General features: G+C 42.7%; 1 protein-coding gene across 2 annotated transcripts in view; it reads left to right on the top strand.

Annotated features, from left to right (window-relative positions):
• Window positions 1-20,460, top strand: part of Astn1 (astrotactin 1) — a 324,573-nt gene that overhangs the window by 136,547 nt on the left and 167,566 nt on the right. For both annotated transcript variants that reach the window (XM_038349589.1, XM_038349588.1), the window contains exon 3: window positions 18,451-18,844. In XM_038349589.1, coding sequence (XP_038205517.1) covers window positions 18,451-18,844 — 394 coding nt within the window. The remainder of the gene's footprint in view (window positions 1-18,450; window positions 18,845-20,460) is intronic.

Here is a 20,460-nt window from a genome sequence, read left to right as displayed (position 1 = left end):
TAGGGGCAGGTACTTTTAGCTGCTGCCATGCTATTTCTGACTCCTTCCACCCTGATACCTCTACCACCAAGGCTGACATCCTCAAATAGCCAGAGATGAGTCAAGTCGCTGACTAACTTGGCATGAATCAGATGTCGATTTGTCGATGCTGTACTGTGGCTGAAAGAACCAAGTGTTTTATGGAGTAGTAATTGGAACCTGCTAGTTCTCTTAGTCTTGGGGTCCCAAAACCCACATTTGGGACTTGTGGTGGCCCGTGCTATAAACTCAAATACCATAAAGAAGGCAGGGATGGATGGAAGGTGTGCATGGAAGATATAAGGGAGTTGCACATTCATTTTCTCCTCTGCTGTATCTTATCTAAGCTGCTGAAAGGAACCTAGACATACAAACATTTGGGATTTGTAAGAGTGGACAAGTAGGGTCTGGCATTTGTTGCTTTAGACAAATCTTACAGAGTGCGCTAAGCTTTTGTACAGAACCAAACTGGAGACTCTGTAGCCCAACAGTGATGTCAAAGCAGCCATCTTTTATTCACTTGCCTTTTTCTAAATGCCATACAGCATACATATCCAAGTCACTAGTCCTGGATTTCAGATGGCTATGTTGGTCCCAGTTCTTCTCAATGCTAGGGCTCAGAGCCAAACTGCAACATTTGAGGCCTACAACCATGTAAGGCCTGTTCCCTCTCCTTGGACACTACCTAAGGTGGGGGATACGGCAATATCACCCCATCTAATGTGAGGTTGTATATGGGGCGGCGGGGCTGTGTCCTGCCACCCGGCTAGCTTTACCCAAAATAATTACACGGAAACTGTATTCTTTTAAATACTGCCTAGCCCATTAATTTCAGCCTCTTACTCACATCTTGATTAACCCATATTTAGTAATCCGTGTAGCACCACGAGGTGGATCGCTTACCAGGAGAGATCTTAACCTGTGTCCATCTCTGAGAGGAGAAGCATGGCGACTGCATATGGCGACTGCCTGAAGCGTCTCCCCACTGCCTTCTACCCAGCATTCTGTTCTGTATACTCCGCCTACCTAATTTTCTATCCTCTTAAAGGGCCAAGGCAGTTTCTTTATTAATAATGAAAGTAACACATAGACACTCCTCCATCATGAGGTTGTGCTGGAAGCTTCCATAAGTACAGACCCAGCTCTTCTAGCATAGCCTGTATTAGACCTGAATAACCTCAGTGATGAGAAGATACAGATCGGTATGTCAAGCAGCTTGAGGTTAAGGCCACTGAAATCCAAGATGAGGCCTAGTATCTTCTTTTTTTCAGCAGTCCCTGAAATTTAGGCAGGCCCCCTCTGGGTTTTCATCTGAAAATGTGAACTTTGGCTGATAAATGTTATAAAAACTAGAAGATTTTTAATGCCATATTTTAATGTACTTTGTATAAACATTTTCCAAGTATTTTAATTTAAATTGACTGATGTTTCAAGCTTAAGCTTATTTCATTCTTTATCTGAGATGAAAATACCAATAAAAGCACAGGTTTGATGGTCTGGTTAATCATTTCCATGCAAATTAGAAATGATCTTTTATAACATTAATGATGAAATTAAAATGTTTTGCACTTTTACCAGACCTTGGTGTGCCAGGTCTGGCATTGTCCTCCACCTTGGGATTTTCAGGTCAGGTGACCTTGTGAGTAGTCTCAGGCTAGCACATCCTGGTAGTATGAAAGCGATGGACGTGAGAGACACAGAAGTCCCTAGTTGGCATACTTGAAAGTAGTCTATGAAGAAACTTTCATCCCCTGCAGCAACTTGGCTCCCTTTTTCCCATTCATGAACACAAGCAGCTTGACTTTCCTTTTCCCATTCATGAAATGAAGCAATAGTGCATGGGGAGCTGAAACGGTGGGGTTGTGTGGCTATGGGTGAGGTGGAAGGTAAAACAGTCTCTCTGGGAGGGAGGCACTTCTTCTTCCCTCTGTCTTTGGGAGAGGCGTGGTGACTGGGAGGGAGGCACTTCTTCTTCCCTCTGTCTTTGGGAGAGGCGTGATGACTGTGGTCTTTCCCCAGAGCATAGAGAAGTCTCTAGGCAAGTGTCAGTTCCTCACGGCCTCTCAACGGTCTCCATAGAAGTTCTTCCAAGTTTTCTCACTGAAGTCCTCTGGATGGATCAATTCTGGGAGCCCATGAAGAAACAAATGATGGGGAAATCTCCCAGTCTCAGTTTCAGGGGTCCCAGCAAAGAGGGAAATCTTGGGGGAGGTAGTGGTTTTCAGACGGAAAAGGGGTAATTTGGGAATGTGGACTCAGACTTATGGAAAAACAGTGTTCGTTTCCGGTGGGTAGGAAGTTTCTAGACTACCTTTCCAGGGACCCTCTGGTTCTTGTTACAAATTCTGGAGAACAGAGGCAAAGATGGTCAGTCATGCATCCTAGGACATTCTAGGACATGACATTTCTTCTTCCTACTTCCTGTCTCCACTAGTCATGAGGCATAGCAAGATTTATTTTGCCTGTTTGATCAAACTTGATGTTGCTGTTTATTTTCACCCCAAGCCATCTGATGGAAAAAGCTAGACGAAGAAGTGGCCCTTTAAGCTATTCCGTGGAGTACTGGAAGCACATCCTAAGGTCTGAGTTTTGCATTCAGAATTTTTTTTAGGAGAACCTTACCCAGTTAGTACCATTCCAGGCCACTAGAGTTAGAGAAAGAAGAGCCCAAAAGAGAAAGATGGTTATTTATCTGAAAATCATCTACACAAATAAACAGTCTTCCCCATTGCTCAGGACTACTTCCTACTGATGTTTAGTCATCCAGGATTCCCCTTTCTGTGTCCACTGACTTCCTGTCCATGTGCCCATCATGAATAATGGAGCCTCCTATCTGCCCATCTTTCACTTATCATGTTTTCCAGATGTTTCTAGAATCTCCCCCTTCTTTCCCTCTTTCCTACAGGTAGAAACCTTTATCTCTCCCTTGGAACAGAGCAAGGTCATTTGTCTCCTTCCTCTGACCTGTTTGGAAAATGTCCCTCTCCTCACCATGGTTCATAAAACCCAGCTCAAACTATATTTTCCTCAGGGCAAAACACCTTACAGAGTTTCCTCAGCTCAGAAGCTGAAGTCCAAGGTGGCTAGCCTTTCACAGTCTGACCATCTCCCTTCGTAATCCCCTTTAATCTTTACCCTAGCCACCTTGAGTAGCTCACTCCAGCTTCCTGGACCTCCTGGCTGTTTAATACTGTCATGTTTTAGCCAGCGACAGCCTTTTGGCTCACAATGATTTTTGTCCCTGAGTGGGGTCACCTCTTCTCACTCTCTAAATTTCTCTTCACCTCTTGAATTACTCTAGGAAACTGTCCTTAACTCTCTCTTTTTCTCTGGGCTATGCTCACTCATGATAGACATTTCCTCATTGCTCTTATCTCTGCATGAAGATGTCTCTCATGAGAAGGTGCTCCTCACTGGGAGGCATTATGCGTTCTGTATCCTAATTGAGCACCTGACCTCCTGGCAAGAGACCACAAAGGACTTTGGTAAAGAGCACACACTTGTGTGAGAAAGGCTGAATGGATCTATCCATAAAAAGCTAAAATTCAGAGAAACTGGATTGCTGAATGACTGAATTGCTGGTGCCTAGCCAGGGACTTCCTCTGTGCTAAGAGACCTTCAAAGGGATAATTTGATAATTCCTGTCTCCTCCTTTGGGTACTTGTACATTTCCTCATTGCACTCATGGAACTAGAACCTTAAGTAAGACTGTTCCTCACTCCAGAAGTGGGTCTCCATGAGGGCATATCTCCTCCATATTGTACGTATAATGTATCTCATGTAAATAAACATATCGTTATCATCATAATTGAGTATAGGAATAACTTGTTTTATATAATACCTGCATACATGTATTTTAGTTGATACAGAAATAAGTGACTAAAGGATTTTCTGATGAGGACTCAGTTCTGTATTTCAGGAGGTATTGGATAAGTCTTGGTGAGATCACATGATGTTATGTATTAAAGAGGCTCCTCCAGACTCTGGAGGTCTGGAGAATTCCTTGTCCAGTTGTTGGGGAAGAAAACCCAAGGTATTCCTGATTTCCTTGTCCTCTGCAGCTCTTTTTACACTTCTGCAGTCTGCAGCCATGGTGTCATGAAACCTGCTATGCCCCCATCAATTGTTAAGATGTGAAAAGGACATTTGATCCTAACATAAGTAAAGTGTTGAAGTTTGTGACTGGCTTCTGTTTCCCATTAGAGCAGTGTTGGGGTTATGAATGTCCTATAATAAGGTAGTTCCCACTCAACTCACTTTCCGCTGTGCTCTCTTAACTGAGAAAGAGAGAAGATACAGTGTTATAGCAGCTACGAAGTGCATGGAACCTCCAGTGCCGCTGGGAGGTCTACCTAGCCTGTTACCCTCGTCTGTCATGGTATGGTGACAGAGAAAACTGCTGGGCCTGACAGCATTTGGCCCTCTGCAAGCCTGACTCACTCCTTCCAACTCCAGAATGGAGCTAGCAAGTCTCTCCAGTCACTGTATTTTACAGAAATAAATACGCATGATGTACTGATTTTAAAAATGAGAATTAGACCTTTAGTTTCTAAGAAAAGGGTCATTTAAAAAAAAACTGTCCCTTTTATAATACATGTGATACAGGCTGCCATGGATAATTGGGTGCTAAATAGATGTTAAAATTTTTGATGACAAATTACTTTGACCTCGCTGGTGATGAGACTTTTCACACAGAGCCCCACAGACTGGGGCAGGAACAGTAAGATCTGAATGCATGTCAATTAGTTTCACAGGGGAGAAAAATTGTGTCCACTGAGCTGAGCCCTCAGCCGTCTCACAACTGCTTGCCAGTGTCACCAAGACGCATGTGCCAGAGTGAGGCTGGAGAAACAAAGTTCTGAGCTTTCTGAAAACACAGTCCTCTTTCTGAACTGAGCAGCAAATCCATGCGCCTGCTATTTGAACATCTTGTAGGTGAGGAAACTCTCGTCATACTCTAGCTGGCCCCTTCCCAGGAGGATGGAGAGCAAAATTCGTGACCCCGGGAGCCAGCTCAAGGGTCAACCGGTTACTTGCCACAACAACAGGTGCCCAGATGAGCGGACAAATGGTGCTGCAGGAAGGCTACTTGTGTTTTCTCAACCTCACTGACCCAGTGGGGGATCAGTTAACCAAACAGTTGTGCTCACCAGGGGCCTGCCCTGTGCTGGATACTCTTCTAAAACAAGCGTTCTAGAAGGTCTTTCAAAAGCAGTTCCTGTATGCCAGTCAAGTTGGCACTATGATGTGAGGAAGTCCAAATTATGGATTCAGGATTTATTAATTAACACCAATATATACTTCAGGAGTTGGGGAATAACATTCCATGGAGAAAAGGACTTGTGCTGGGACTTCACAGAGTGGGAGGCACTTAGGCCAATAGGAGGGAATGACAGTTTGGATACAAACTCATGCTAGAAAATGCCAGGGCAGACAAAGAGCAAAGGCTCAGAAATGGGCATAGATAAGGATCCCAGACCCCATTATCCTCTCCCTCTTTCTCTCTTTGTTTCTCTCTTTTTCTCTCTCTATCTCTGTCTCTCTGTCTTTCCATTGTCTCTCTGTATCTGTCTCCATCTCTCTCTCTCTCTCTCTCTCTCTCTCTCTCTCTCTCACGCACACACACACACACACACACACACACACACACATGAGCGTAATGTGTTAAGAATAAAAAAGAATAAGCCACAATTATTTTTTTAAAAAAAGGAAAACTGAAGCTTCATGAACACTGTGATCTAAATTAAAATTAATTCATGATGACACTACACATTGGCTGGGAATGGTGAGCTCAGGGTCGCCTGCCCCAGACACAGAATTAAACATTGGCCTGGCAGATGAGGTTCGTCTCATCAGTTGCCTTGGAAGCAAGAGTCTCTGCTGCTCTTTCTGTCATGTGATCAGCTCTGGCCGGATCAGGCTGACCCACGAATTTGCTCTGCATGATTGAGTCACTGATCAGTAAATTAAAATCCGACAAACAATAGCACAGTTGAGCCTTTTGTTGCCTCCCATGAGGGAGAGGGAGAAGAGCCAGGGCTCAGTTTCAAGCTTCCCTTTGCCCTGGCCCATCTTTAGCTGGTAAGCATCAGGCTTGTGCCCAAGGTCCTGATGTATGTAGCGGGCATCTGGCTGGGAACAAAGTGAGCCTTAGTCAGCTGGTGAAGAAAAGAAGCTTCTGTGACAAGTTCTCTACCTCACTCTGTAACCACCCCACCCGAGTCTAAACATCCAAGTCCATGAGGGGAAGCCTGAAAACCAAAGGACAACGTTGGCAGCAAGTGGCAAGGGTGGATGGGACACCAGGGAAAGAGGAGGCATGGTAGGGCAGTGGGGATTTATTTTTTGTTGTTATTTTTTCACATTAATGATGAGAAGGGTTTGAAGATTTGGTTAATGACTTTGCCAGCAAAAAAAAAAAAAAAAAAAAAATGTAATTAGCTGAGGAAGATATGCGGCTGATCCTGGAGCCGTTGGTTTAGCGAAGCCTGCTCTAATGAGGATGTCAGCCTTTCACTAGGATTGCCTTTACAAACCAGGCCTCTTCTCCAGAGTTTGTGCTTGATTAGCTCCAGAGAAAAACTGAACATAAGACATTCTTTAAAGAGAGAAATAAGAACCGTGCCAGTTAGTACACAGCCCCGGAGGGACACCTTCTCCTGTCACCCTCTTGCCTTCTCCACTCATGCTTAGAGCCTTTGGTGAAGGCTTGGAAGGGATCCTGGCACAAAATTCTCGGAGTGTGACTGGGTGCCAGCATGTCCCCTAAGCCCTAAATTATATCTCTCCTACCTTTGTTACAGTCTTCAGCTCTATTGTACATCTTTTTGGGAGGACAGGACTGAGCCACAGCTGGATTGTTAAAAGGGATATGACAGTAATGACTCATTCTCTCTAGGGTTTGGATTAAAACTGGGGGCTTGTGATTACAATTTAGAATGTTCTGGGTCAAATAACTTACCAGTTGGAGGCACCTCATGACCAGCAGTTAATGGTTTGTGTTGGGAGTGAGCGTTACTATCCTTTGGATCCGTACTGGTTAGTTTTTACTGTCAGGTTGACACAACCCATAGTTACCCAGGAAGGAATTTCCATTGAGGAATTGCCCAGATCAGATTGGCCTGGGCCATGTCTGTGAGAAATCATTGTGATTGTTGATTAAAGTGGGAAGGCCCAGCCAACTGTGAAAGAAACCATTCGTCAAGAAGATGGCCCTGGCCTGTATACACATAGCTAACTGGGAGCAAACCACAGACCAAGCCTGTGAGCAACATTTCTCTGTTGTTTCTGCTTCAGTTCCCAGCTGAGCTCTTGACCTGACTTTTCTCTAGGATGGACTGTGATCTGGAAGGCCACATCAAATAACCCCTCTCCTCCTCCGTCAAGATGCTCTCGGGGTCGTGATGTTTACAATCGCAAATGAAAGTAAACTAGAACAGGGTCCTAATGCAAAATGTGACATTGAACTTTTGGCTTTTATCCTCTGTGGCTACATCCGTTGATCAGAAACTTGGGGGTTGTGTGGGGGCGTGATATCTGACAATAATGTAATTCCTAGTTTCCATCCATCTCTGTTGTACTGTAATACCATGCAGTGGTCTAATGTTCCATGTAGGTCTCTAATTGCAGAATAAGAATTTACAGACAATAGAGACTCAAGTCTGCGTGCATGTATATTATGCCCTCAAGGAGGAAGTGGCTGAGTCTTTCTATCCTTGGATTTTTGAAGAGAGTTAATCTCTCTCTCTCTCTCTCTCTCTCTCTCTCTCTCTCTCTCTCTCTCTCTCTCTCTCTCTCTTCCTTGTTCTCTCTTTTATGTGTGGATGTGAGCATGGATGTGCATAACACAGATACTGAGATCAGAAGATACTTTGGGTGTTGATCTTTAAAAGTTTCTATTTTGTGTTTGAAACAGCAAGTCTCATTGTCCTGGAACTTCTCCATGGCACCAGGATAGCAGGCAATAGGTTTTCCTGGGATCTACCTGTCAGACATGTGGGCTTCCAGGGATCTAGCTCTCTCCTCCAGACATCTTGCCCTAGATGGAATTATAGACATTACCTACTATATCTAGCTTTTTTTAAAATGTGAATTCTGGGCATCTGAATTCAAGTTCTATTGGGAAGCAAGCACTTTTCTCACTGAACTTTCTATCGACTTCATCACACTTTGAATACATCTGTCCCAGACCTCTTGATATCAATCTGCTCCCTCTATATAAAGTGACCACCCTTGGTACAATTGAATTATTACTCTAAGTTATGTATTTATTCAGCCCAATGGTCAAACTTCACTGAAGAATATGGTGACATTTTGTTCAGGCAATATTGATAGTACCAGGTATTGACACTTGGAAATATTTGCTTGCATAGCCCCAAAGATTAGATGTCAAGACAAGATAGACAAGGGCTTAATTTAGATAGAATGAAGAGAGAGTTGGATGAATAGGGCCCTTGCTATTGTGATAGGTCTTTCCTCTTCTACATGGTCCTGTATCTATATTGTTAAGGTGAGTGGTTAGGTTAGGTATTGGTTTGACTTTGTTTCTCTTGATAAACTTGTAGAAATTACTTAACTGTTTTAATCTTCTGTTTCTTCATTTCAAAAAAGTTAATAATTTTTAGTTCTGTTTATTGGTAATATTCAATGAAATAGTGAGCGAATTAAGCGTTGGGTCTGGCACATGGTAAGAATTTAACAAATACTATTATTACTATTAACTTCTTTTCTTCATCATACCACTAGTATGTGAAGATGACAGTATGTCCTTCTAATCACAAAACAAGACAGAAACTCAAAGAGGAATGAAGTACACTCAGTGAAGTTGTGGTAAAACGATAAGAAGTATAAGAAAGGTTCCTCCTTGAGATTGTCATGACACAAACCATCAGCTATGTAGACTCTTCTGTGTAACTGAAAAATCTTTAATAAGAGAAGAACAGAGTCAGGGGGCTCTGAATAACCTAACTAGATCCTGGCACAGGAGACCTCATAACATCCATGATGATCAAGGTGTACCCTACCTGTGGGTCATGAAAATGACAAAGGCTGGACCTCATCTGAAAGGCCTTCCACCTATACCTTTTCTAGTCTCTCTGAGAAGCACAGTTTTGAATTTTCATGTTGGAAAAAATCAGATCTTTGAAGTTATAACTGGCTTCTCTAGTGACACTAAGGATTACAGACCAAATTCATGGAAATTTTAGGTTCTATTCTCAGCTGATGGTGTCACAGGCTGTTTTCTTCTGAAGTCGCTGGGATCCCCAGGTTATACTTTGCATATGGTCTGTCTCGATGACTGGATTTTAAAGCTACTGGTTAGTTTTTATCAGCGCCAGCTGTGGCCCCCAGAGCCATCAACTCTCTGAGGCTTCCTTTCCTCCCCTTGAACTGAGCTGCCTCACTTTTGAAGAGATTGAAGAAAAATCTCAACTAATTCCTTCTGATTGGAAGGAAAGAAAAATTCTAATGGTCATTAGCAAAAAGTATCTACTGCCTCTTCTGTTACTTGTTCAATAATTCCTTTAATGTTGGGTCCTAATGGAGCGGATTATTATCATGATTTTATTTCAGCAAGATCACCTAGTGCATGAAAACAGGGAGGAAAGAGGAAAGGAGCGTAGCCAAGAATAGGCAGTGGGCATTAGCCAGCTGGAGATGTTTATTTATTGGCTTCATGCTTGGCTAGTGAAGTTTAGAAGGGCTGGTGCTCACAGCCCAGGGAGAATGCCTGTCTCACGCTGCTCTGCCCATGGGCTGCTGAGACAGCGACCTGGAGTGCTTTTGCTTCTATCTGGATCCTTTAATCTCCCAGATTGGCTGTCATGCATAATACACACATTTATGCATGGGTGTGCACACACAGCCACACAAATGGGTTCTATGCAGATCTGTCCTTTTAATACCTGACACTGATTAGGGGTTGCATTCATAATGGCTGCCTCAATTGCATCATCTCTCATAAAATTTTTGAGCTTAAATCCAGGGGAATGTCAGGACCTAGGCTCTGCCCGATTCCTCTTTGCCCATCTAGACATCAAGGACAGTCATGACGGTGAGGGAGTCCACTGAGGTGACCTTGGCGCTTAGAACAGAGCTGTGGTAAACTATTGCTCTATCATCCTGATCCGCTCAGCCCCGCTCACTTTAGCATTCTCATTAAGGCACATACAGGGAACTGAAGCTACTGAGGATCAGAGAGCAGTTTAAGAAGAAATGCATCCCCCTTGTGTTGCAGTTCAATGGCAAAATCAGAGGTCTGAGTCAAGAAAACTCTCGGGAACCAAAAACGCTTCTTTAAAAAAAGAATTAAAGGAGGATACCCCAAATAGCCCAGACTGACTCCTGCACACTAGCGTCCAGTCACTGCCCCTGTTGGCTCCAGGATCTCATTACATTAACCTCCTGAGTCTCATAAAGGACTTACAGACACACATTCTAGATTCCAGAGGAAAGAGAGTGATCAAAGATAACTGTCTTGAAACTTTTAGACCTAGGAAAACAAAAATAAAGGAAACAAGAAAGAAGTTATAATGGTAAGTTGCTAGAGGGGCCTTTAAGGATCACCCTGCCTACCTAGAAGGCTCTTCACATCAGAGTCAGTCTTTTGTTTATGGGAGGTCACTGTTCTCTATCTTTGCAGGGCAAATAGCATTTTAATGAGGCAGGATCTTCAGAACATTCCACCTCTTCCCTGAGAACTGGCTGCTGGGGACTAGAAGAGTGAGTAAAGTAATCCAGGGGTCCCAAGGCAGCAAGCACCAGCAAAAGCTCCATTTAGAGACTAGCCAGGTGTGGTGAGGCTTCCTCCTGCCAGGGAATCGTACAATTCATGCCAGAAGACTCAGAACACATATTGAGGCCTCTTAATTAATATGGTGGCCCATGGCAACTGGAAAGCATTTCCAGAAGATTAAAAGCCCCAGAAAGGCCCCAAGAGAAGGTGATGTTCCTAATAACTTATAAATTGAACTTGCTGCTTAATATGTTTAAAGTGTTTCACTTGTCTTCCACTTGGGAAGGAAATAGGCAAGGGATAATGGATTTCTATTCACCACGCACCACAGGAGAGAAAATCTGTCACAGAAGATAACCAAGGGGCTTTCTTTCTAGATTGGGTGGCTTCCTCTGGCAGTAAAGGGATTCTCAAGGTCAAGAATATGCTACCACAATCTAATGACATTAGCTGACTTAAAAGATCTGACTTACCTTTGGGAAGAGAGATGTCTGTTTGTCAGTGCTAAATGGAATTGATGCTTGCTTCTGAACCAATATTATATCCTTGGTCTGTGGTTAGGAAGATATGACCAAGTTCTTTCTACCTTCCCAGCTTCACTTATTTCCAGTTAGTCATGGGTCATGATTAGAACTGTCAACAACTGATAACAAGAATTGCTCCATTCCCTTTAGTTACCCCATGCTATAGAGGAAGGCAGATATTAGATTCAATGAGGCCATGATGTTACAGAGTGTTGTACAGTGGGGGCAGAATTGTTATTTTATTGGGAACTATAGCTGCTTGTTTTCTTGTTGCTATGGTCAAATATCTCACAGAGAACGGCTAAAGGGAAGAAGGCTTAATTTTGGCTTAGATTTCAAGGGGTCCAGTCTCCCATGGTAGAGGAGACTTGACAGAAGCCTGAAGCAAGTGGTCACATTGCATCCTCAAACAGGAAGCAGGCACATCAGTGTTAGTGCTTAGTTTGCATCCCCAGACTGTGGGGTGCTGCCATTCACATTCAGGTTTGGTCTTCCTTCCCCACTTAAACCTTTCTGGAAATGCCCTTATAGACACACTCAGAGGTGTGTTTCCATAGTAATTCTAAGTCTAATCAAGTTAACAAAGCAGTTTCATTATTACAGAGATCTTAATGCTAGTAATTTAGGCCAGTTTTCTAGTTGACTAGCAAAGCACAAGATCAGAAAGGCAGTGAAACTATTTGTCTAACTATATAGCTATTCATCTATACATCTATCATCTATCTATCTATCTACCTATCTATCTATCATCTATCTATCTATCATCTATCTATCTAATTTTCATTTATCTATCTATCTCATATTTGTCTGTTTATATCTGTCTGTCTGTCTGTCTCTCTATCTATCTCATATTTGTCTGTCTATATCTGTTTGTCTATCTATCTTATCTATCTATTACCTATCTACCTACCTATCATCTATCTGTTATCCAGCTATCATCTATCTATCATCTGTCATCTATCATTTATTTATATATCACCTATTGATTCCATCCATCTGTCTATCTGTCTGTCTGTCTATCATCTATGCCATTCATTCATTATCCTGGAAGTCTGATTCTGGATTGGAATGTGACTAGATGGCCCATGGATTTGCTAAATTTTCTCCTCTTTGTCTGGTTCCTAGAAAAGTCAAAGGCAGATATGAGTTATTGTTGTTATATAAGAATTATGTCATATAACAGTTATAATATGAGTTATTGTTGGCCCTGATCTCTAGGCATTGTTAAGGAATAACAGAAGACTAAATGTTACTATCTAATTCTTAATTTTTTCACCACTATTTAATTTCATTAGGGATGCAATTTGTGTCCAGTTGCCTTGAGGGATAATTAGCCATGTCTCAGATTCACTGTACTGTTACCACTCCACTGAGCTTTGAAATGCTAGCTGATTGATTGGCCACAGTCTCTTGACAGATGGTCACTAGAAACAAAATATCAGCTTTTCCTCTTTTCTGCCAATGGCTCACACCACCCAGGTGATGCCCTGAAACTTCTGTGACATTTCATAGATCCAGACTTTTTTATTTTATGATTTATTGATCATGTGACACTGACCAGTGAAGGGTTTCACTGACCTCCAGGTTCTCAGAGCCTCATTCCTTGCACAGCATATCTTTACCTTTGCTGTTCCTTTTGTTCTAAAACACTCTAGCTGTTTTAGTACCAACAATCAACCTGACTTTCTTTTATGCTTCCATTTACTTTTGTTAGTTTGATTTTGTTCCCTGACTAAAATGTAAACTCCATTAGATTAGGAGCCCTGCCTGTATTATTTCTTTCACAGTAATAACAGAAACCACTAAAAACACACATCCCCAGAGCAGGTCTGGCAAACACTCATTGAATAGCTTAATAACAAATAAATGAGTTTCCTAAGTAGTCGGCTTGTATGAATTTAGCTTATAGGCACATAGATATCTATATTGCAATGTACTCAAAGTTGATGAGCCCCATCTTCCTCCTCCTCCTCCTCCTCCATCTTCTCTTCCTCCTCCTCCTCTCTCTCTCTCTCTCTCTCTCTTCTCCTTTTCTCCACTCATTCCTTTATACTATAAGCAGTTATTGACTTTCTGCCTTATACCAGGTACTAAAATCAACTTTAGAGCTATAAGATATATGTCATACATGACCACGACTTTCATTAAGTCTATACTCAATTAGAGGAGATGGAAAAGCCAGTCAAAGGCAAAAGCACTTGTGGCTAACGTGGAAAGGTCTATGGGCGGAGCACTGATGCTGAACTGACTTTGACGAGCCAACTGAGGTGGGAGGCAGGAGCCAAGACCTAGGGTGAGTACAGAGGGGGTCTTGCGGTTTAAGTAGAGAGTTAGGAAAGACTCAAAATGCAGAGCTGACTAAAATTTTTCTGATCTTGGGTAATTACCATCAATATTATAGAAAACACTGTTACATAAAAATTATAAAATATACAAATTATTTGACAAACTTCACATTTCTCTCTCAGGTGAGTACCACAAATGTCAATTTCATAATAGAATAAAGGTTTTTTCATTTGTTTGATCTCTATTAAATCCAGTAGAAATGATTTATTGATTTTTAAAAGAAAAATATGTTTTAAAATGCCACTTATTTGCAAGGTGTTTGTGAGTAGATGCAGAGTCCACATGTAGTTCCAGTATGATTCTATTTACAAACAACTCCTTTGAGAAGAATCAATCAAATGCTCAGAAACCTCATGGAAAGATAATAAAGTGCAAAATAATGCTATACTATGAAGTCGGTTGTTACTTATTTTCAGTGCTCAAAGTCTGCAACTTATTGCTCATCGACCGAATACAGATGCATCCTAAGGTTTTGTTTTGGGATTTCAATGCCATAAAGTCTGAAGTGAACACAAATACATTCTGAGCAGAGTGACTAAGTCCAGAAACACAAAGCTAGCCAAGGCTTTCCTTTCAAACTCCTATACTTTCCCTGAATCTGGCTTTCCCTGAAGCCAGGTTGGAGAGTGTGTTCTTGCCCAGACTGTAGGTGGAAGTCTATCTAGACTCCGATGTCAAAGGGAGTTTGTTCAACACAAAATACTTTCATTCACGGGAAGATAATAACCTTCGTCTTGCCTTTCTTCCTCATTTGATTAACAGGAAATCCTCAGATGCCCTTGACCTAAGGTTTGAGTCATTTTTATATGCCACCTCTTTGAGAATCTTTGTAATAAATATCCTAAGACACCTGCGACTTCAGGTATAAACTTTTCTATGTAGGTAGGAGAGCTAAAAATAACAGGTATTCCAATAAACTGGACTTGTATGGGAATATAATGTAACTGAAGAGGCCAGTGGACTTCCAAGAACTCATTGTGGAAGGACAGTTTATTTAGCTTTCTAGACATGTGCTTTAATCTAATACAACAATCGGTTCTTTTTATTATGAAGGGACTTTATACTTCTACTTGGTAGCTGACCATTGAATAGAGCATGTAAGGACTTCAGACGAATTTACGCATAGTGAGCTCATTATTATTGTCACAAAATCTTATTTTGTAACACTACATACAAATACTGCATGACATTACATCTTGCATATTCGTGTTTACATGATAATCTACAATTAATTAGTAAGTCACAGCAAAGTGTTATAATACTTGTCACCAATTTGGGTTATGGGAGCAAAGAAATCACAGAAGAACAGGAGGCATGAGAATCCTCTCCCCTATACAGAAGCAAATTGCCCCTGATGGCTGGAGCTTATCACTGGTAATCGGTTACTAGAGAGGTCATCAGGAGTCACTACGTCTCCACAGAGGTAACGGTCTACTGAAGCAAGACTAGAGACACGAAATAGACAGATTTAGACAAATTAAAACCTTGTTCCTAGGTTTCTACAAGTTATATGTTTTAGAGAAATAAACTGAAGATACCTTTGGTTGAGTGTCTGGACTCTAGTATATGGGAAGTTAATTATCATACACGAACCTAAGAAATGGCCTCGTGAGAAGAGCAGATGAGGATCTGCCATCACCCATTCAGCTCCATCGGTGTTTTCGCTTCTCTGGACCTTGGCTTGCTCATCAGATGAATGGGCTGAACCTAGAGACTTTCAATGGGTCACTAAACTAAAAGACAACATACATTTCTTTGTTAAAATTCAGTTAAATTTGAGAATCTAACAGCACTTTGCTGGCATGTGGTGACAGGTGCTATGAATGATCTTATTTAAATTCATTTATTATTTAAATAATCATGTAAATGTGTGAGGGCTGTGGGTTTGTTGTCTGTGCTTCTACCAAACACAATAGTCTTATATCTGGGTTCTTAGTAGTTAGTTGGGAAACAGTCCCTTGTAACGATGCTCTTCAGACCTCTGGTCAGCTAGATATGGACTTGGGCTAGTTTCTTGTTTTCAGTTTGTGAAGTGAGGATGGATCTAGACATAGGCATCCACTTGTTCCCGTTCCATCCTTTGAACTTGTGAGGGGTCAGAGAGCTTAAGTGTCTACGGGCACAGCTCATCATGGTACCTGCAGCCTAGTGATCTATCAGCTCTGGGGATGTAGTCTGGGATGTTGTACTCTACTGAGATAGCTCACAAGATAAAGAGCTTGCTGCACAAGAATGAAGACCTGAGTTCATGCCTGGCACCCACCAAGAATTCAGGCACTATGGTTCTCTATGGTGAGATTCCGTGACCCGACCCAGCACAGGACAGGGGAAAGATAGATGCATCCTGCGGGTTATCTGTCCCGACAGTCTAGCAGAAACAAGAGCTTCAGGTTCAATGTCAGAGCCTATCTCAAAAATAAGGTGAGTACCAAAAACGGAAGACATTCAGCATTGACTTCTGGCCTCCACACACGCGTGCCCATCGTGCACACATCCTGCTCCCCCATACAAAGAACATAGACTCTGAATTAGTCACTGGGCTCCATCCCAGTCCTTCTGACCACACATTACATGACCTTGAACAAGTTATTTGACTTCCATGACTCATTTTTTTCAAACAAGTCAGGAAACTCTACCTCTTAGAGATAAAACTGAAGAGTATTTTGAACAACTGTCTGATACCCAGCAAGCACCCATTAATGAACAGCTGCTATTGTTTTATTATTGTGTGATATGGGCAATGAATCTATGGGCTGGATTTTACTGTAACCCTGTTGTGACCATCTGTATGCATAATTAGTATGGAAGGGTGGAGGGGCTCAGAAGGAAATGAGTGTGAACGAGAAAGATGGTGGGTGTTTAAACTCCTCAGGGATTGATGTTTATGTCGCTCTTACGGCTCTTTAGGGAATAAAATTACCTCTGGCTTTCAGTGGCCTAATTCAATGTCTGACAACTTCTCTCGGTCGGGAAGTTATTCCTTCTGTGTGGCTTAATTACCTATTGTTACAGCTTCAGTTTGGGGTGAGAGAAAGGATAGCCCATCTGACTGTGCTATGCAGATGATTGACGGCTCTGCTGAAAACTACTGGGTCATACAGAGATGCTTACCGTCAGTGGATTGCTTCAGGGCTTAGGTCTGTACAGTTGCGTAGAGTGTCCTATAGACAGGGTTCTTCTCTGTGTGTCTGGGAGTCACACAGTATGGAGTGCAGAGGAGGTAGCAGTTAGGAGGACCTCGAGTACTTGGTTTTGTACATCTACCCTGTGTAACTAGAACGTGTCTACTCTCTCTGCATTTGCATGAGAGACTGCACCAGAAGAATGCATCCTCATGATAAAGCAAGAAAAACTTGAAACTTGAAAAGTTATATCCCCAACTAGCCTCAGATCTTGGTCTGTCACTTAACAACGGACTCTACTGTGTGTTTTGCTACCTCCTCTTGTGGCCTTTTTGAACACGGTAGTGTGTATGTATGTGTGCTTATATGCATACATGTAAGCAGATGGTGAGAAATTGAGGATAGCCAGGAAGATTTTCTGGGAAACTGTACTCATAAATCCAGAACAAAATCATTGTGAAACTGGAAAAAAAGGGGAACTTTGCATTTGTTTGGGGGAATATTCTTAAGCCATCTTCACATGGGTGGGCCCATGGGAACCGATAGGGACTTTTTAGCTCTCTGATATACAGTAGGTTGGCCGTGACTGGAGCCAAGGTCAGGAGGAGAACCATTTTGTACACCTTGACTTAATGAAGTAGATTTGAAGGGATATTAACCTAAATAAAGGGGCGAGTGTGACTGGGTACGAGAGGTTGGTGTCTGTGGAGTGCTGTAGAGGAAAGAGCATGGGAGGTTCCTTCACCTCTTCAAACCCCAGCTTGGGCTTGTTGCCCTGACAGCCTTGTTCAGCTCACTGAACACTGTATCCTCATTTCCAGCTGACAGCTAGTACTGCCCTGACTTGTAAGGACTGGCTTTTGAGGTGGTGGCCTCTGGAGTTTGGAAGGTTCATCAGGAAACTCCTCCACCAGCCTGACTCTAGGATATAGTACCAGCCCTTTCCTCCAGGGGAGCAAACAAAACTGCGTTCCTGCCCACCCCCCAAACCTCCACCCCTGTGCCATGTGCAAACCAGCAGGGTTTCTTCCCACAGCTCGTGCTCAACTCTGGGGGAGGTAGATGTGTCGATGCTTTTCCCTGCTAGGCCAGTTATTTTGGTGGAGACAGTTAAGGTCACTCTGAGCTCGGTCCTGATGGTGTGTGATGTATTGTGCTGCATGCTGTACATCATTTCTTTGCCTAATTCTTAGCAACCACCATGAGCAGTTTTGTGGCAGCTTCGTTGTACAGACAAGGAATCTGAGTTTTGGCATGGATAGGACTCATTGATCCATGGGTTCATTGTAAGGCTCCATCTAAGATTGATTGTTTTGATATGAGATGAAACTAGATGCCATTCCCTGCTGGCCACTAAAAAGAAAGCCCCAAATCAGCTTTATGTATAACACATCTACAAGAAAAAAAAACCCTTTTTCCCCACGAACCCGAAAATCTCCATCTTCTCCAGCCTCTATCTCAAATATTTGCTAAGCCAGATGCAACTAGATTCAATGTAATGATCCACACAGTTTCGTTCTTCTCCCTTGTTAAACGCCAGTGTCAGCAGTGTCCCTTTATTGCTGAGGGATGCTTACTATAAGTGCTCAGTACATCCTATTGTATGAATTAATGAATGAGTGATGGACGGAGTTAGCAGATGGAGCAATACACTGTAGCGCATTCACCTTTCTTTGTGCAACTATCTGATGTCCTGTCTTTCCAGGGTGGCATGATCGCTCTGCTGCTATCCATCTTGTGCCTGGTGATGATCCTGTATACTCGCAGGCGCTGGTGCAAACGTCGCCGGGTCCCCCAACCCCAGAAGAGTGCCAGTGCAGAGGCAGCCAATGAGATTCACTACATTCCGTCTGTTCTGATTGGCGGCCACGGGCGAGAAAGTTTGCGCAACGCCCGAGTGCAGGGCCACAACTCCAGTGGCACCCTGAGCATCCGGGAGACACCTATCCTGGATGGCTATGAGTATGACATCACAGACCTGCGTCACCATCTGCAGAGGGAGTGCATGAATGGAGGGGAGGACTTTGCCAGTCAGGTCACACGCACCTTGGACTCCCTTCAGGGCTGCAATGAGAAGTCTGGGATGGACCTCACACCAGGTAGGAATGGGGGAAGGGATCAGCTCATTTAGTCCTTTCTCAGGTAGGCCGGCAAGCAGCTAGCTAACAGATGTTATGTAGCAAAATGTACCGATGCCTTTCCTCAAATGGGCAAAAATAACCACCCCCACCCTACCTGAGGAACTATTAGCAATTAATGACTCCTGGGAGAAGAAGAGCCAGTTTTCTTCATGTGTGTGAACCCAGTAGGTTGTCTTGCTCCTGTGGACAGTCCTACACCCGTATGCATCTAAGCAAGCACCAACTGGACTTAGTGGGATATAAAAAATTCTATTAAGAGGACATTACGCATGTGGGAGGACATAGGAGGAGTAAGAATTGGGCATGAGGGGTGGGTATGATCAAAACACATTTTGAATACATTTGTATACATTTGTGAATTCTCAGACTTAATAAAAAACACCCCTTTTTCTTGGACAACTGTACTGGTTTTCTAATCCATAAAATAAGAAGTATAATATTAGCATAAGTTGGGTCCACTTCCATTTCCGCCCAGTACTGGGAGCAGAGAGATGCCTTTAGGTGTGGTAGAAGTGTTCTAGAGCCTCTAAGTATATACTAGGAAGTCCCCTAGGAAGTGAGGTAGTGGCCTGGGAAACTAACCTGGCTTGACTTCTTTGTATATCATATATTTGCACAGGCAACTTAATTCTTTAATGACATGGAGGATCCTCAGCTACTCAGTTTCTTTTGTTTCATTTTGTTTTTCTCTCTGCCTCCTAAGATGTGGGGCCTTGAGTCTTCTAATTACATGACTTTGCCCCTGCTTCTGTGGTCTCTACACAGGATGCATTTTCTTCTAAAGAAAATGGAAGACTGCAATCAAAGCATCAGATCTTAGATGCTAGACATATCTATAGAGACAGTGGCTAGAAGAGCCTTGGCCCTAACCCAACAGAACAAGATCAGGGTCAAAAACATGCAGAGAGGGAGGAATGGTTCTTTTATGATAGCCCACGTCTCTCCCTTTCAAACTGCTATGAATCAGTACATCTTGAAAGAGAATGCCTCAACAGTGATCCTTCAAGGCACTGCCCAGTACCTTCTTCTTTGAGGAAGACACATTTGATACTGCATACTGCTAAAGATGCGCAGACTTTGGGAGAGGCGGCAAAGGTTAAAATCCCATAGTGGGACATGGAAATTTTACTTGGCATCTAGAAGATGACCTGTATCAATAATCATTTCTTAATATGACTTAAAGTCTGAGAACGTCAATGTCTGAGAACTTTGAAGTCTGAGACTAGAAAGGAGGAGTCTCCAACATGTATCATATTCCCCATAGCGCTGGGCAGAGTACCAAGGCCATGGAATCGACATACGGTACTATGTCAGACAGACCACACGAATGGATGTGTGCAGTAGCTAGAGTTTAGTCATGAAGGAACGGTGAAGACCGAGATGAAAGAGGGGACACCTTCTGTCTGAAGGCACATAGATTCTCTTTCTGCTAAAACCCTGTGCTGGTCAGAAGAAAAACCCTGCATTCTACATTTAGCCAAAGGCTGGCAAGCAGTGACATTATCAATATGGAATTAACTCAATTGGATGTCCAATTGTAATCCTCTTACTTCACTCCTCCCTTAACGTCGTAG

Source organism: Arvicola amphibius, chromosome 12 (genome assembly GCF_903992535.2).
Source record: "Arvicola amphibius chromosome 12, mArvAmp1.2, whole genome shotgun sequence".
Lineage (NCBI taxonomy): Eukaryota > Metazoa > Chordata > Mammalia > Rodentia > Cricetidae > Arvicola > Arvicola amphibius.
The sequence above is the reverse complement of the archived record's forward strand: the minus strand, read 5'-3'. Positions and strand labels throughout refer to the sequence as shown.